Consider the following 18,233-nt stretch of genomic DNA (forward strand, 5'->3'; position numbering starts at 1 on the left):
TTTCTCTATTATTTTATCATATTTTTTTCTCACAAACAAAACAGACAATATCCTCATTGTTAAGAAGTTTATTTGAGTGCACAGTCATGCAATCTACTTAAAATACAATTAAATTCACAATAAATGTACTTGTACATCATACTCAATATTCAATGTCCTTAGGTAGTGCTGAGAATAAACAAATGCACCTATAGCTAGTAGTAGCATTAATATGATTAGAATCCTTTGGTTCTGGAAAGAATTGTGTTGTCCTTAATGATTTGTATAACAAAATGAAATAGCTAGGCTACAATTTTGGCTGACTGTATTTCGGCCTTATGAATAAAGCAATGCTGATTGAGAGCTGCTGGACATTTGAGACATCTGGCAATCTGTACAACTAGCTCCAGAACTGATCTCATTTTTATTTGGAGGGTTGTGTGTTACAATAATTTTGTAGGCAAACCACAATACCTTACCTTCAAAATAGCTTACAGATCAGCCTTATAGTATCTCGTTGTAAATGTAGTGTTCACTACATTTGCCATTGATAAACAAATTAAGCTACTTTATACATTTCTCTACAATAAATATTTCCACACAAATAAAACATTTGAAGCCAAAATCGTAAAACAAAAAATTACACCGTGACCACCAGAGTGGGGTGAATTATTATTATTTTCTTCAGGTTTGGGTGAATTCCTTTTTCAATTCAGGAAGTAATGGTATGGACCCCAACTCTGGAGAAGACTAGCTAGCTGATAGGCCTGGACCGAGACGTCAACGCCATGCACTGCAATGATCTCAGATTACTTCAGAGTCATTTTAAGAACACCAGCTGCCTACGGCCACATAGGGAGTAGGGGCTGCATGCAAACCAACCCCGGACCCCTGTCCAAAATTACCCTTCTGAAGGAAAGACAACTTTAAATAGCAACAACAACGGTCAACACTGACCCTCAGAAGAATGTCAATGTTTTTAAATGTAATGTTTTGAAGGTGCCAAACGTTGCAGAGCCACACAGGAGTGCGAGTAGGATGTTTAGCCTAGTACTAAGTAGTGCTGATTTTAAGCGAGTCAACTCTGCTTTGTGGGCTTAAGTGGAAGACCAGGCGATAAGGGCTTTGGATACCATACCCGATACGTGACAAACCATGCCAGAATTCCAAAAACAGTCCCGAGACCGTTCTGCCAGAAATTATGAAAATACACAGAGGTACACATAAACATCCATATCCAGATGAATACTATTCCATTAAGGGACACATATAACAGATCAAGAACAATGTTCCGATTCCTCTCCATGGTAGCCATAGGTGCCATTTCTTCAGCAATGATAAGTGCAGAGTACGAGAGAATGAACGAGTGTCCTGAGATGTCATAGCCGTCCCATTGACCCCCAGCATTCCTGCATCTCCACTTTGTGGTGAATTCTTTATGAGGGACTTGATCCCTGTGGCATGTACCTGTGGCATCTTCAATGTAGAAGAAGGTCTCGGTGAAGGTGTACCAAATGGCTGTGGCCACCACCAATGAGCTCATTCGCCGGAGGGCAAAGGTCAAGCTGTCTTTGTAGTATATGAGGAAGATGAATGGGGTCAACAGCAATAAAGTCCAGCCCCAGGACACTTTGACAAAATACCTGAAAGGGATATAGGAAGTGGTCATGTAAGAAGTAGCACAGACCGTTGATAATCAGACTACACAGGCAAACTTGTGTCTAGCCGTATGTAGGGTTTTCACCCATTACATTCGCCCACATTTGGCTCCGTGTAAACTCCAATAATCATTGCTTTCTAAACCTGTGTTGATATGCCCCTTCAAATAAAAAAGCCAGTTACTGTTAATGTTAAGTGTAGGCATCGGGACTATTAACAAAATTCCCCATGTCAGTAGATACTATACTATAGCTATCGCTAAAAGTATTTAACGTTAGTGTTTATGAATGGGGTAAGAGGAATTTGGTAAGTGGTTGTAGTTAGCTAACCTCTATGTTGCTCCTCCTTGCATTGTAACGTTAAATAAATACGAAAATACGAACTGGGGATATAGTTAGCTAACTCGCCTGTTTAACTGAATAACACTGGCGTTTGGCCCTAGTCGTGGCTGTGCTCGCAAGGGTTTGACACTTCGCAAGCTAACGTTACCTAGCTAGCGAGCTTTCTTTCTATAGTTTGCTAACCGGTAGCGTTAGCTGACTCTACTTACATATTGAGAACATTTCTGCTGTTGCTAAAATATGTCTCCGGGACGAGCTGTGTCGACTTGACAAGGGATCCAACCATGGAAAGAACCAAGAAAGTCCACGGCAATTTAAGACGGACAAACGGTATCCTCCAAAGTGCCACAAACTTGTTCACGATGATATCCACGTCTACCATGTTGCCACTTGGAACGAGAATGGCTGATGGCGGTCTAATGAATGAGGGGATTGGTATGGTACACCGTGACATCAGCCCTCTCTAGACAATGAACTCTATGAGCGTTGCGTTTCAGCATTTCAGACATTTCTCCAAAAGTATACATTGATTTGAATGAGTAGATCATTTGATTAATATCTTGGGAATTGGCAAGCAACGACATTAAATACGTTTAATTGTTTTCATTATGGTACACGTGACGTTTAATGACTAATGGAGAATGGTGGAAGGGGGAACAAGTTACTTTTTTGTAATTTTTCATACATCGCATGTTCAGAGTACTGTTTCAAAGTTACAAGACAAGGGCAAAAGCTTCTTCTTCTTCTTCTATGAGGTTCAACGGCAGTTGAACGGCATCCAATTTGTTGCATTACCGCCACCTACTGGACTGCAGTACAACTCCCTTATACTTTGCTTGAAAAATAAAATTGTACTAAATAAATACCCTTCTAACGCTACACTCACTAATCTCAAAATGATATAAAATACAAATAACACCACCCTCAAATCAAATCAAATGTTATTGGTTACATACACATGGTTAGCAGATGTTCATGGAGGGTAGAAAAATGCTTGTGCTTCTAGTTCCGACAATGCAGTAATATCTAACAAGTAATGTAACAAATTCACAACATCTAACTTATACACACAAATGTAAGGGATGAATAAGAATATGTACATATAAATATATGGATAAGCGATGGCTGTGCAGCATAGGCAAGATGCTGTAGATGGTATAGAATAGTATATACTGTACATATGAGATGAGTAATGTAGGATATGTAAATATTTTTAAAGTGGCGTTATTGAAGGTGACTAGTGATACCTTTATTAAGTCCATTTATTATAGTGGCAAGAGATTTGAGTCTGTATGTTGACAGCAGCCTCTCTATGTTAGTGATGGCTGTTTAACAGGCTGATGGCCTTGCGATAGAAGCTGTTTTTCAGTCTCTTGGTCCCAGCTTATATGCACCTGTACTGACCCTGCTTTCTGGATGATAGCGGGGTGAACAGGCAGTGGCTTGGGTGGTTGTTGTCCTTGATGATCTTTTTGGCCTTCCTGTGACATCAGGTAATGTAGGTGTCCTGGAGGGCAGGTTGCTTTGCCCTCGGTGATGCGTTCTGCAGACCGCACTACCCTCTGGAGAGCCTTGCGGTTGTGGGCGGAACAGTTGCTGTACCAGGCGGTGATACAGCCTGACAGGATGCTCTCGATTGTGCATCTGTAAAAGTTTGAGTGTTTTCGGTGACAAACCACATTTCTTCAGCCTCCTTCACCACGCTGTCTGTGGGGGTGGACCATTTCAGTTTGTCCGTGATGTGTACGCCGAGGAACTTAAAACTTTTCACCTTCTCCACTACTGTTCAGTTGATGTGGATGGGAGGGTGCTCCCTCTGCTGTTTCCTGAAGTCCACGATCATCTCCTTTGTTTTGTTGACGTTGAGTGAGACACCACACTCCGAGGGCCTTCACCTCCTCTCTGTAGGCCGTCTCGTTGTTGTTGGTAATCAAGCGTACTACTGTAGTGTCATCTGCAAACTTGATGATTGAGTTGGAAGCGTGCATGGCCACGCAGTCATGGTTGAACAGGGAGTAGGAGAACAGGGAGCCCCAGTGTTGAGGATCAGCGAAGGGGAGATGTTTCCTACCTTCACCACCTGGGGGCGGCTCATCAGAAAGTCCAGGACCCAGTTGCACAGGGTGGGGTCGAGACCCAGGGTCTCGAGCTTAATGACAAGTTTAGAGGGTACTATGGTATTAAATGCAGAGCTGTAGTCAATGCACAGCATTCTTACATAGGTATTCCTCTTGTCCAGATGGGATAGGGCAGTGTGCAGTGTGATGGCGATTGCATCGTCAGTGAACCTATTGGGGCAGTAAGCAAATTGGAGTGGGTCTAGTGTGTCAGGTAGGGTGGAGGTGATATGCTCCTTGACTAGTCTCTCAAGGCATTCAGCACATAATCTCGTACAGGATAACTTATATATCCTAACTTCACTTTGTCGGGCAAAGACTCATCTTCAAAACTCTATAGAACAGACAATAATTATTTCCCCACTCTCGCCACCCTGTCTGCGTCGCATCGAACATCAAATACACTTGGATCCTTCCCCTTAGCTGGTCAACTTTTATATTTACTGCTACCCCAGTTATGACTTTTTTCATTGGTGCCCTTTTCTTGGGAGCGAAACAATTGACTTTTCTTGCTCCCATTTGTTTTATTCCGAGCACGTTCTCCCTCTGACCAACAGAAACACAAACAATTATCAATAGACCACTTCTGGTTACCCTCACCAATTCCACATTACCCAACTCTTTTTTTCACCCACCGTGAAACCACAAATGGATCAGCCAAAGGACAAGAGCCCACTTTTTCCATAAACTTCACTCCTACTGTCATAGACTCCAATAACTTCACCACACCTACCACCTCTGATACTTCACTTCCATTTCTCCTCCTGTCTTCAGCTCCCTCTGCTTACACTTTCTACCATTCGTCTTTAACAAACCATCTCCCTTTTTCCCACCATTTCTATCCGACTCAAACTCACCCTCTTCTTCCTCTTTCTCTTAGACCTCCTCTCCCTCTTTCTCCCTCCATTCCTCCTGTTTTCCAAGTATACGTCTACTTATAATAATACTGCAGTACTCCTGAACCTTGTTCTTGCTTTCTCTAGGGACTCCATTTCCGCCGATGCGTCCACCCTCTCAAATCTATCAGGGCAAAAGCTAATCACCCCTGAGCTCATTATGGCTTCTGTGGTTTTATCAACCATCATTTACAGAGCATCCCATGGCCTCTAGGTGTCAGTCTAAGCATGAGGGATATTCAGTTTGGAACAGTTAGTAATAATATCAATGTATTTCTCTGAGTGGTCACCATTTCCAATTCATTGATATTGGTTTAACAATAGGAGCAGTTCACACACCCATATAAAGGAACAATCAATGCTGTACATCTTTCATTTAATGAATCTGCTGATATCAATCAAATATATTTATCAATCAATCAAAGGAAGAGGGAGAAAATGCTGTTCACTTTCCAGTAGTCTCTCATCCGTTTCAACTTGACCATGGACATGTAGAACAGAAGCCCTATGAGTTTATACATCTCTGGAAAAGTAATGCCCGTGTAACGAGAGTCGTCTTCCTCTGACGAGGAGTATGAAGGATCGGACCAATATGCAGCGTGGTAAGTGTCCATGTTGATGTTTATTAACACTGAACACAAAATAACAAGGAGAACAAACGAAAACAAAACAGTTCTGTCTGGTGAAGACACAGAGACAGAAAACAATCACCCACAACTCAAATGGGGAAAACAGGCTACCTAAGTATGTCTCTGAGAATCAACGAACGACACCTGCCTCCGATTGAGAACCATACCAGGCCAAACACATACAGTGCCTTGCGAAAGTATTCGGCCCCCTTGAACTTTGCGACCTTTTGCCACATTTCAGGCTTCAAACATAAAGATATAAAACTGTATTTTTTTGTGAAGAATCAACAACAACTGGGACACAATCATGAAGTGGAACGACATTTATTGGATATTTCAAACTTTTTTAACAAATCAAAAACTGAAAAATTGGGCGTGCAAAATTATTCAGCCCCCTTAAGTTAATACTTTGTAGCGCCACCTTTTGCTGCGATTACAGCTGTAAGTCGCTTGGGGTATGTCTCTATCAGTTTTGCACATCGAGAGACTGACATTTTTTCCCATTCCTCCTTGCAAAACAGCTCGAGCTCAGTGAGGTTGGATGGAGAGCATTTGTGAACAGCAGTTTTCAGTTCTTTCCACAGATTCTCGATTGGATTCAGGTCTGGACTTTGACTTGGCCATTCTAACACCTGGATATGTTTATTTTTGAACCATTCCATTGTAGATTTTGCTTTATGTTTTGGATCATTGTCTTGTTGGAAGACAAATCTCTGTCCCAGTCTCAGGTCTTTTGCAGACTCCATCAGGTTTTCTTCCAGAATGGTCCTGTATTTGGCTCCATCCATCTTCCCATCAATTTTAACCATCTTCCCTGTCCCTGCTGAAGAAAAGCAGGCCCAAACCATAATGCTGCCACCACCATGTTTGACAGTGGGGATGGTGTGTTCAGTGTGATGAGTTGTGTTGCTTTTACGCCAAACATAACGTTTTGAATTGTTGCCAAAAAGTTCAATTTTGGTTTCATCTGACCAGAGCACCTTCTTCCACATGTTTGGTGTGTCTCCCAGGTGGCTTGTGGCAAACTTTAAACAACACTTTTTATGGATATCTTTAAGAAATGGCTTTCTTCTTGCCACTTCCATAAAGGCCAGATTTGTGCAATATACGACTGATTGTTGTCCTATGGACAGAGTCTCCCACCTCAGCTGTAGATCTCTGCAGTTCATCCAGAGTGATCATGGGCCTCTTGGCTGCATCTCTGATCAGTCTTCTCCTTGTATGAGCTGAAAGTTTAGAGGGACGGCCAGGTCTTGGTAGATTTGCAGTGGACTGATACTCCTTCCATTTCAATATTATCGATGCACAGTGCTCCTTGGGATGTTTAAAGCTTGGGAAATCTTTTTGTATCCAAATCCGGCTTTAAACTTCTTCACAACAGTATCTCGGACCTGCCTGGTGTGTTCCTTGTTCTTCATGATGCTCTCTGCGCTTTTAACGGACCTCTGAGACTATCACAGTGCAGGTGCATTTATACGGAGACTTGATTACTCACAGGTGGATTGTATTTATCATCATTAGTCATTTAGGTCAACATTGGATCATTCAGAGATCCTCACTGAACTTCTGGAGAGAGTTTGCTGCACTGAAAGTAAAGGGGCTGAATAATTTTGCACGCCCAATTTTTCAGTTTTTGATTTGTTAAAAAAGTTTTAAATATCCAATAAATGTCTTTCCACTTCATGATTGTGTCCCACTTGTTGTTGATTCTTCACAAAAAAATACAGTTTTATATCTTTATGTTTGAAGCCTGAAATGTGGCAAAAGGTTGCAAAGTTCAAGGGGGCCGAAAACTTTCGCAAGGCACTGTACATACTACATAGAAAAAATAACAGAGACTACCCACCCCAACTCACGCCCTGACCAAACTAACACAAAGACATAATAAAGGAACTAAGGTCAGAACGTGACAGTCCGTCCAGGCATATTTTCTCCCTCTCGCTATGTTTATCGCTGCTTGTTTGTTGGCGTTTTCACACAGGACCCTCATGGTCTGTTCACTGAAGAACAGCTTGCATAAGTCCATAAGTGATGCTAGGGTTCAGCTGCACCCCAGGCTGCCTGGCTGAAAGAACCTCAATTGTTTGGGAACCACATCAATGTCCTTTTCTGTCTTCCATACATGCTGCAACTGCACTGTTCGGTGTAGCCTTGCCTCTGCTGGAGCTATGGGGAGACTCGGCTGGAACTCTTTTCCTTTTCGCACGCGAGTCTAGCCTGTGTGGTAAAGAACTATTATAATTATAATTTGTTTTTTAGTATCAACCCACCGAAGAGAGATGCCTTTTATTTGACATATAAAGAAGATATTCAGATTCATTCTAGTTCTCCACATACAACCCCCCATCACTCCTATAACTATCATGAGCTGCATGCAGGCAATCCCCAGCACAAAAGAACACAAAGCTATTAGCCTGGTCCCAGATCCGTTTGTGTTGTCTTGCCAACTCCTATAGTCATTGTCATACCAAATGTGGCATGGCAACAACCATAGGAGTTATCTATACAGCACAAACATAAACAGGACCAGGCATATGTTATATCCTCAAAAACAGAAAATGTATTACGAGATGATCGAGTCCAGTTCATCTGACTCATCATCAGAGGACACACAATAATCTGAATTGTCATCAAGACATCCCGGGTTTGATTCGCTCCCGTCATAGTCATGGTCCCAAACAACTACATCCATCTCAGGGGTCTTGTGTCATGCCTAGTTGGCTGGTATGATGGGGAGAACAGGAATGTATTCTGCTTTTCTATGGAGAGAGAGACCTGGCCTGAGAGGAGTCCTTGGGTTCCGGGACAACAAGCCTGGTCTGTGTGGTGGTGAGGTTTGTGTGTGATGCGCGTGCGAGGAGCATTTCCAGTTCGCTGACATTGTAGAGGAGCGGGACTGGGCCTCAGTATCCTGGACTTCATTCTCTGTCTTTATATCACTGGAAAAATATCAAAAGTTTGCCTATCTGTAATGAGAAGATGTCACAACTTCCGCCGAAGTCGGCTCCTCTCCTTGTTCAGGCGGCGTTCGACGCCACTGGCTTTCAAGCCATCGCCGCTCCATTTTTCATGTATCCATTTGTTTTGTCTTGTTCCCTGCACACCTGGTTTTCATTCCCCAATCAATTCATATGTATTTATTCCTCTGTTCTCCATCACGTGTATTTTGATATTGTGGGTATTGTTACCCGCATTACTTTTTGTCTATGTTCTGTGTTTTGGGCACACTTTGTTATTTTGTGTTGTCATTTTGACCTTTTGTGTTGTCATTTTCATTACACTCTGCTCTCCTGCACCTGACTTCGCCTCCGATACACACTCCTAACAGAAGAATAGATACATTTTTCCCTCTGAATAACACCTTACCCAGTTCCATTCACTTCCATGGTAGAGGAGCCAGGCTGTGCCTCGGGATCCTCGTCTTCACAATCCCATCACTGAAATAAGTGCACAATTAGACCGCCACAAACCTAATGACAAGAATAGTTCAATTTTCACTCTGAATGACCCCATATTGAGTTCCATTCACAGAATAGTATAATTCTTACGTGTTAGTGCGATGTCACTTACATTTTCAATCTCAACCCCTAAGAGATATGCAAGTGCTCAGATTTGTATGCCAACCAAAGAGGTACCTACCCAGTTCGATCACTTTTCTCTTGTGGAATGTTGCCGTCCAAAAGGGTACTCTCAGGTTCTGACAAATCACCGTTGACTTCAAATCAAATCCAATTTTATTGGTCACATACACATGGTTAGCAGATGTTATTAAGAGTGTCGTGAAATGCTTGTGCTTCTAGTTCGACAGTGCAGCAATATCTAACATGTGGCCGCCCGGCTAAACTGAGAAATCGGGGGGGAAGGGCCTTGATCAGGGAGGTGAGCAAGAACCCGATGGTCACTCTGACAGAGCTCCAGAGTTCCTCTGTGGGGATGGGAGAACCTTCCAGAAGGACAAGATTGAACTCTTTGACCTGAATGTCAAGCGTCATGTCTGGAGGAAACCTGGCACCATCCCTACAGTGAAGCATGCATCATGCTGAGGCAGGGATTGGAGACTAGTCAGGATTGTGGGAAAGATGAACAGAGCAAAGTACAGAGAGATCCTTGATGAAAACCTGCTCCAGAGCGCTCAGGAGCTCAGACCAGGGCGAAGGATCACCTTCCAACAGGACAACAACCCTAAACCCACCACCAAGATAATGCAGGAGTGGCTTCGGGACAAGTCTCTGAATGTCCTTGAGGGGCCCAGCCAGAGCCCTGACTTGAACCCGATCGAACATCTCTGGAGAGACCTGAAAATAGCTGTGCAGCAGCACTCTCCATCCAACCTGACAGAGATTGAGAGGACCTGCAGAGAAGATTGGGAAAAACTTCCCAAATACAGTTGTGCCAAGCTTGCAGCATCATACCCACAAAGACTCAAGGCTGTAATTGCTGCCAAAAGGTGCTTCAACAAAGTACTGAGTGTCTGAATACTTATGTGAATGTGATATTTCCGCAAACATTTCTAAAAAACTATTTTTGCTTTGTCATTATGAGGTATTGTGTGTAGATTGATGAGGGAAAAAAAACTGTAATCCATTTTAGAATAAGGTTGTATTGTAACAAAATGTGGAAAAAGTCAAGGGGTCTGAATGCACTGTATATTACAACAATTTACTATAAAATGTAGGCCTTTGAAAATAATAATTAAGTACTTGAAAAATGATTTTAAAGTCCTTGAATTTGACTGGCCAATGTCTATATGAACCCTAAAGTCACTGCAGAAGCCACCAGTGAGCACATCTGTCCACTTTGCAATACAAACATAATCTAAATCAGGATAAGATTAATAAGGAAAGAGGAGTTCAGATATGATCAGAGGAAGCATCAGAAAACATGCAAGGATGTTTTTCCTGTACCAAATGGTCCTTATTTATTTGTTCATGCAACAGTGGATCAAAATACCTGTTTACATCAAAAATGAGAAAAATATCCAAATAATATCAAGTTTTTGTCTATAATGTCCCCCCCGTGTAGCTCCAAAAGTACTAGATATTAAGATAATTTTAAAAAAGGTTCTTCCTCTCATTGCGGTTGCCGACCCCTGGTTTAGAAGATAGAACTGAGGAAACATAGGGCGCGGGGAACATTAGGCAGAGGGAACATGGGGTGAGGGAACATAGGGCTAAGGGAATATGGGGCTGTGGGTTTTTGAAGGTACATAGGGCTGAGGAAACATAGGGCTGTGGGAACTGAGGGAATATAGGGCTGAGGGAACATAGATATGGTCCCATATATGGCTTTAGCGCTAACAGTTTAGTCACTTGTAGTTGTTACCAGTATAATGCAGTACAATTTTTAAGTAAAACTATCTGAACAAAATTTAGTTTTTTTTGTTTGCTAATGTAATAAATCTGCTACATTTGTTACAGCATAATAAGTTGTTTTATTGTGTAATATTGGCATATTGGGTTGATTGGGGTACATAACAGTATGGGATACAGTATGGGTCCAGGGCAGGCTACATAATCACATGGCCCATAGATGACAATCTAAGCATGAGGGATATTCAACTTTAGAGTTCAGAATTAGGCTATACTTCAATGTAGCTTGATGCACTTTGACTTGGCGAGCAAGCTTCTCTTAGAAATTCCCCCATCATGTCTTGTGTTTGGCTGTTGTTCTTAAAATCACTTTCAAGCCTCAAGAATCCATGCCAGACTATACAGGCTGGGCTGGGTTGAGATGAAATATTGGTGTTTTAAATGAAATGGTTACAGATTTCAATCATGTCTGGCAGAGGCAAGCACAGTTTGGAGGAAATATGCTAGTTACATTTGGACGTCCAATTGTAATCTTGAGTCAAATTTCACTGGACTCTACCAGCACACTAACACATACTACAATGACACTCCAACACACACACACACACACTCTTTAAATACGCTGCTGCTACTCTGTTTATTTTCTATCCTCGTCACTTTTACTCCAACCTACATGTACAAATGACCTCAATTACATCGTACCCCTGCACATTGAGTCAGTACCGGAAATCTCGTTATTGTATATTTTATTGTGTTACAGTACTATTTCCTTTTTTATTGTTTTAAAACTTTTACTTTTTAACTCTGTATTCTTGGGAAAGGGTTCGTAAGTAAGCATTTCACTTTAAAATCTACACCCGTTGAATTTGGCGCATGTGAGAATGTTTTATTTATTTGACAAGCACTACAGCAGAGATTGAGATTGCTGTTTAACAGTGAGATTAACCTACTTTACATTTAGCAGACGCTTTGATCCAGAACGATTTACAGGAGAAATTAGGGTTAAGTGTCTTGCATCAACAGATTTTTCACCTAGTCAGTTCATGGATTCGAACCAGCAACATTCCGGTTACTGGCTCAATGCTCTTAACTGCTAAGCTACCTGCCACCTTTACAACGCCTACTTTGCAGTTGTTCAGAGGCCATTGTAGTCTAAACTTTTCAGCCAAACTCTGTGTCCTTAGCAGAATGATAAAGGTGATACTGATACCTGGCTTGGGTTTAGTTAAGTCATTTCGGATCATTTGTCAATGTGACATTTTCTGGATTGGTGAGCAGCCAGAGTTAACACATGTTGGATGGATCCATATGTTTGCCAAGCAAGAGCAGGAGGCTTCTACAGTATCGTTGGTATCACACCGTGATCTGTTTCACCTGTCATTGTGCTTGTCTCCGGCTGCCCGGAAGTGACTCCAGCGTCGGCAAGACTCCTGCAGTGTGGCAGACTATTCAGTGGATTTCTGCACGTTGAGTGCCTGGAACACGGAAGCGCTGTTCGACACGTTCCTGCACAGAGTATTGGAGGAAGTAAAAGACGAGCTTGCAGCCCGGGATCTACCAACGGATCTTGACCTGCTCATTGCCTTAACCATTTGGATCGATGGGCGACTATGGGCGCGAAGGAAGGAGAGGAGGTTCGATTTCACTCCTCGCCCAGGGCTTCCACCTCACCTCCGAGACATCCCGAAAGTCCCCAACTGCTTCGTTGCCGAGAGAACCCGAGGCTACCCGAGTTCCCCCGAGAGTCTCCGAAGTCTGCCAATTCACCTCTTCCTAAGCCGATGCAACTAGGCAGAGCGAGGCTGTCCCCAGCCGAACGGCTATACAGGCTTCACACGAAGAGTTGCCTGTATTGCGGGACTACTGGTCATTTTGTGTACACCTGTCCACTAAATGACCAGGCTCACCGATAGGAGCGAGTAATCTGGTGGGCCATTCAGATAACTTTTCTTCTCCCATTACTTATACCCCTTTCCATGCCATCTTGCTCTGGGTGAACCAGTAGAAATCTCTAACAGGAACTCATCAACACTAGGGCCGATGAGAGCTTAATGGATGCTACCCTGGAGTCCGAGCTGGGCATCCCTACTCAGCCCCTCTCCATTCCCATGGACGTTAGAGCACTGGACGGGCGCACTATAGGCTGGGTCACCCACAATACCACCCCCATCAAACTACGTGTATCAGGGAACCACAGCGAGACGATCCAATTCCTGCTTATTAAGTCTCCTCAGGTTCCCACAGTATTTTCTTGGCTCCAGCAACACAATCCCCTTATTGACTGGTCTGCTGGTGCCATCGTGGGCTGGAGCCGTTCTGCCACGCTCATGGCCTGAAGTCAGCACAGCCTGCCCCCAGATGTCTTCCTGGGGGCTCGGAAGTTGACCGGGACCTCTCCGCCATTCCCGCGGAGTGCCAGGACTTCCGGGAGGTGTTCAGTAAGGCCCGGGCCACTTCGTTTGCGCCGCATCAACCCTATGACTGCGGGATTGACCTTCTCCCAGGCACCACTCCGCCCCGGGGACGACTGTACTCTCTGTCGGGTCCAGAGACCAAGGCTATGGAGACCTACATTGAGGACTCCCTAGCTGCAGGGTTCGTCCATCCTTCTGTCTACCCTGCCAGCGCAGAGTTCTTATTTGTGCAGAAGAAGAACAAAACCCTGTACCGTGCATCGACTCCCGGGGCCTCAACGACATCACGGTGAAGAACCACTACCCACTACCACTCATCTCACCGGACTTCGAGCCTCTCCAGGTGGCCACCGTGTTCTCCAAGCTGGACCTACGGGAACGCCTACCACCTGGTGCGGATACGGAAAGGGGACGAGTGGAAGACTGCTTTCAACATGGCCAGTGGTCACTACGAGTATCTGGTCATGCCATTTGGCCTTACCAACGCTGCTGGGTTTCAGGCTCTGGTGAATGACGTACCTCGACAACATCGTCGTTATCTCCCGTTCCACCAAGAACACGTGCTCCACGTCCGACAGGTTCTCCAATGCCTCCCGGAGAACCAGCTTTTTGTGATGCAGAGAAGTGTGAATTCCATCGGTCCACCATCCCCTTCCTGGGTTACACCATCACTGCAGGGAGTGTACAGGTGGATCCCGGGAAGGTGAGAGCAGTGGTGGATTGGAGTTACAGCACCCTGGCTTCCCCCGTCTACACTCACCTCTCCCAAGGTTCCGCTCACGTGGTCCCCAGGTGCTGACCAGGCGTTCCGGGATCTCAAACACCGTTTCACCACAGCTCCCATCTTGGTTCATCCTGACCCGTCCCGCCAGTTTGTGGTGGAGGCCGATACTTCGGATGTCAGAATGGGGGCTGTCCTGTCCCAGAGTTTTGCACTGGACCTCAAATGACATACCTGCGCCTTCTTCTCCCATCGCCTCACTGCCATGGAGAGGAACTTCAATGTGGGGAATTGTGAGCTTCTCACGGTGAAGATGGCATTGGAGGAGTGGAGGCACTGGCTGGAGGGGGCGGAACATCTGTTCATTGTGTGGACAGACCACAAGAACCTGGAATATCTCCGCACCGCCAAGCATCTCAATTCCAGGCAAGCTAGGTGGGCCCTGCTTTTCACCCTGTTCAACTTCTCCCTCTCATTCTGACCGGGATCCAAGAATGTCAAACCAGATGTGCTGTCATGTCACTATAGCCCCACGCTACGCCCCCGGAACCCGAGACCATCCTTGCGACGGCACTAAGCAGGGAATAGAGAAGCATGTTCGTGAGGTGCAGCATTCCCAGCCGAACCCCAGGGGGAGGCTCAGATAACCAGATGTTTGTTCCTGACACTGTCCGCTCCTCGGTCCTGGAGTGGGCCCACTCCTCCAAGCTGGCCTGCCACCCAGGCTCCCATCAGACCCTGGCCTTTGTGCGACCACGCTTTTGGTGGCCTACCATGTTTCTTGATGTCTCTGCGTTCGTCGCCACATGCATGATCTGTGTGCAGAACAACTCCCCGGCAAGCTCCGGCTGGTCTCCTTCAACCTCTGCCTGTTCTTCACTGTCCCTGGTTTCAGGGGCCTTCCCCCGTCTGATGGCAACACCGCCATCCTGACAGCAGTGGACCGGTTTTCCAAAGCAGCCCACTTCATTCCTCTCCCCAAGCTACCCAAAGAGACAGCCCAGCTTGTGGTGCATCACGTCTTCCAGATCCATGGACTCCCAGTGGACATGGTCTCCAACCGGGGTCCTCAGTTCTCGTCCCGGTTCTGGAAGGCGTTCTGCACACTCATTGGGGCCTCGGCCAGCCTGTCTCCCGGGTTCCAACGCCAGTCCAACGGCCAGTCGGAGGGAGCCAACCAAGACCTGGAGATAACGAGTCGCTGCCTGGTCTGCGCCAAAACCCACTACCTGGAGCCAGTAACTAGTGTGGGATGAATATGCCCGCAACACCCTTCCTTGCTCTGGTCTCTCTGGGGTCTCTCGCCCTTTGTGTTCCCTGGGTTATCAGCCCCCTCTCTTCCCTGAGCAAGAGGTCGGCATACCCTCGGCTCAGATGTTTGTCCGCCGCTGTCGTCGTACCTGGAAGAGGTTCCGGTCGGCTCTTCTCAAGACCACCTCCAGGTATCGACGACAGGCGGACTGCCACCGGACCCCAGCTCCCCGGTATCGTCTCTGGCAGAGGGTATGGCTATCCGAGATCTGCCCCTCTGGGTGGAGTCCCGTAAAATGTTCCCCTAATTTATTGGCCCATGCCCCACCTCTACGATCATTAGCCCCGTACCCTCCGTATACATCCCACTTTTCATGTGTCTAGGATTAAACCCATGTCTCACAGCCCTTTGTCTCCTGTTTCCAAATCCAGTGCAGGAAGTGAAACATTTGATGCTATCCTGCAGACAACTTGGCCCAATGATTTTAATTTATTTTATTTATTTAACCTTTATTTAACTAGGCAAGTCAGTTAAGAACAAATTCTTATTTACAATGACGGCCTACCAAAAGGTAAAAGGCTTCCTGCAGGGAAGGGAGCTGGGATTTAAAAATAAATACAAATATAGAACAAAACACACATCCCGACAAGAGAGACAACACTACATGAAGAGAGACCTAAGACAACATAGCATGGCAGAAACACATGACAACCCAGCATGGTAGCAACACCAATGATCAAGAGAGTCTGTATATACAAAATTTAGAGAGTCAATTTTTTAAACAAACTCACCTGACTTGACCTCACAGGGTGCCAACTCTAAAGGCATTCCCCCACAGGCATGATGGTTACCATCTATTTTACTGTCCATGTGTTTACTGACTTTTTAAAAAAGCATACCACTCTTTGCCTCAGTCTCCCCTGATCTATTTTGTTAAGCAGCAACATGTGTACCCAGTCCTACTACCAAGTTTGTTTCTCTATTTGTGCACCTTGATTGGAATATATATTATGCTGTAGGCTACATTCTAGAGACCGTTGAGTGTCTGCTGTGACAGAGGTGGAGCCTTCCCTGAAGGCACCAGCTGCTGATGTAGCCAGGGTGAAGAGGATAGAGCTGGCTAACATTTGAATGCTGTGGCTAAGGGACCTCAAATACAGTTTTTGTAAGGTTTATTTTATGTTCCCTAAAGGTAAATACGGGGGCCATTCAGTGTGCAGTGATTTTCTGTTCCGTGCCTTTGGCACTACCTAGACACTACGAGGTCACAGTGTGCTTTTGTATGCAAGGCCACAGTCAGCTCTGTCTAGACCCAGACAGATGATGTCATATTGCAAGCCCAGGGGGTGGGATTGTCTCTGGCCTGATTGTTTGGTCTAGGGTTCATCCTCCCAGGCTTCAGGCCGACCCACTTCAAGCTTTCCTGAAGAAAGGTCTGGTCTGATTTATTGGACAGTTAGCCATGCTTCAGCAGAGTTCCAAACCATAAATCACCAGTCCAGACCTGGGTTCAAATAGTATTCAAAATCATTTAAAATACTTGAGCTGTGCTTGATTGAGCTTGTCAGTTGCAATGGAACAAATGGAGAACACCCGAAAGTGCAAACCTCGCCCACTTGCCACTCCAGACAGGCTAAAGTAAACTCTCAAAGTATTTGAAATATTTATAATAATTTGGGCCCAGGTCTACCAGATTTAGTGTCTGGCATTATTCATTGTTTTTTCAGGTGATCGCCTATTTGACTACTAAATGACAATCTTTTAAAATAGTGGTCATTTTAACCTTAGGGATTGTGTAGTTATATACACAATATATATATATATATAAATATATATATATAGTCATTTACATCTGATAGGTGCAGTTTCACAGTGTCAGCTATAGTAGTACTGCACCTGTGAAGCTAATTAGGGTTGAGTGTCTTGCTCAAGGGCACATTATCAGATTTTTCAAAAGATTTTTCAGTTTAGGTACTTGTCAGTTTAGGTACTCGAACCAGTAAACTCACGGTTAATGGCCCAAAGCTCAAAGCACTAGGCCTCCTGCCGCTCTAGAAGTATAATGTGAGGGGGGCTCGAAACCGCTTTAGCAGTATGTGCCACCTAGAACCGATGATAAATTAATTTCACACAATTTGAACTTTTGGGACTATTCTGTTGGTTCCATTGTACGAGGCCAACTAAATCAAGCACAGCTCAATTATTTGAAGTATTTGACATAATGTATTTGACCCAGGTCTGGTACACATTATAGCCTAAAATTATGCTGATTATTTCAAGTCCATTACAAATGTAGCCTTTAACATAGTTTACTCTCTACAATGTTTGTAACCTCCATTTACATTTTTGAGGACAGTTTTAACATACACACGACCACACTGTTTCCTACTTGCGGTGTAGGGAATAACAGCGTCTTGTCTTTCTAAAGGTTACTGACGTAGGTAAAACGTAGACAAACGTTCCAGAGGTAGGCCTCATTGTGTGCTATAACATTGTCATTTTTGGACCTTCTTAACACCTGTTAAACCATTCATTGTGGCTAAATGCCTGGCTGAAAGTTTATGTTAGAAAGCAGAGTTTTCAATTCCTTCAATTCCTGTAAATTCCGTCAGGAATGATGTTCCAATTGTCACTGTCTCCCTCAGTCCCTCTATGTATCACCGGTCGGTCCGGGAAAAGCTCACTGCTACATCACTGGGTAAATTTGTTTTCTGGCTGCCAAAACAAAGTTTGGACAAAGTTTGCTGACATGAAAAACCAAACGGCTCATTACATGGCAGCAGCAGGAGTAGCGAGAGCAGGCCTATCTTGTATTTATGCTAAATGACAGGCTTCACACAGAGACTGCTCATATGTACTGACTAAGGGAATAAGTTTATTGTCTGAGAAGGAATTTTTCCCATAAGCTTGTAGCCT

At 44.5% G+C, this 18,233-nt stretch overlaps 1 protein-coding gene and 1 long non-coding RNA gene across 2 annotated transcripts in view; both read right to left on the minus strand.

The window, feature by feature from the left end:
* Positions 1–53: 53 nt before the first annotated feature.
* Positions 54–2,517, minus strand: LOC110492030 (fat storage-inducing transmembrane protein 2). The gene is made up of 2 exons (XM_021565988.2): positions 2,189–2,517; positions 54–1,622 (listed from the first exon to the last, which is right to left on the minus strand). The coding sequence occupies exons 1-2, from the start codon at positions 2,431–2,433 to the stop codon at positions 1,058–1,060; spliced, it is 810 nt and encodes a 269-aa protein (XP_021421663.1). The 5' UTR covers positions 2,434–2,517; the 3' UTR covers positions 54–1,057.
* Positions 2,518–7,414: 4,897 nt separating this feature from the next.
* Positions 7,415–18,233, minus strand: part of LOC118939538 — a 49,395-nt gene continuing 38,576 nt past the window's right edge. Inside the window, exons 2-3 of the long non-coding RNA XR_005036523.1 lie at positions 8,988–9,058; positions 7,415–7,838 (exon numbers count right to left, since the gene is read on the minus strand). This is a non-coding gene — a long non-coding RNA (uncharacterized LOC118939538). The remainder of the gene's footprint in view (positions 7,839–8,987; positions 9,059–18,233) is intronic.

The sequence above is a fragment of the Oncorhynchus mykiss genome, chromosome 16 (assembly GCF_013265735.2).
Source record: "Oncorhynchus mykiss isolate Arlee chromosome 16, USDA_OmykA_1.1, whole genome shotgun sequence".
NCBI lineage: Eukaryota > Metazoa > Chordata > Actinopteri > Salmoniformes > Salmonidae > Oncorhynchus > Oncorhynchus mykiss.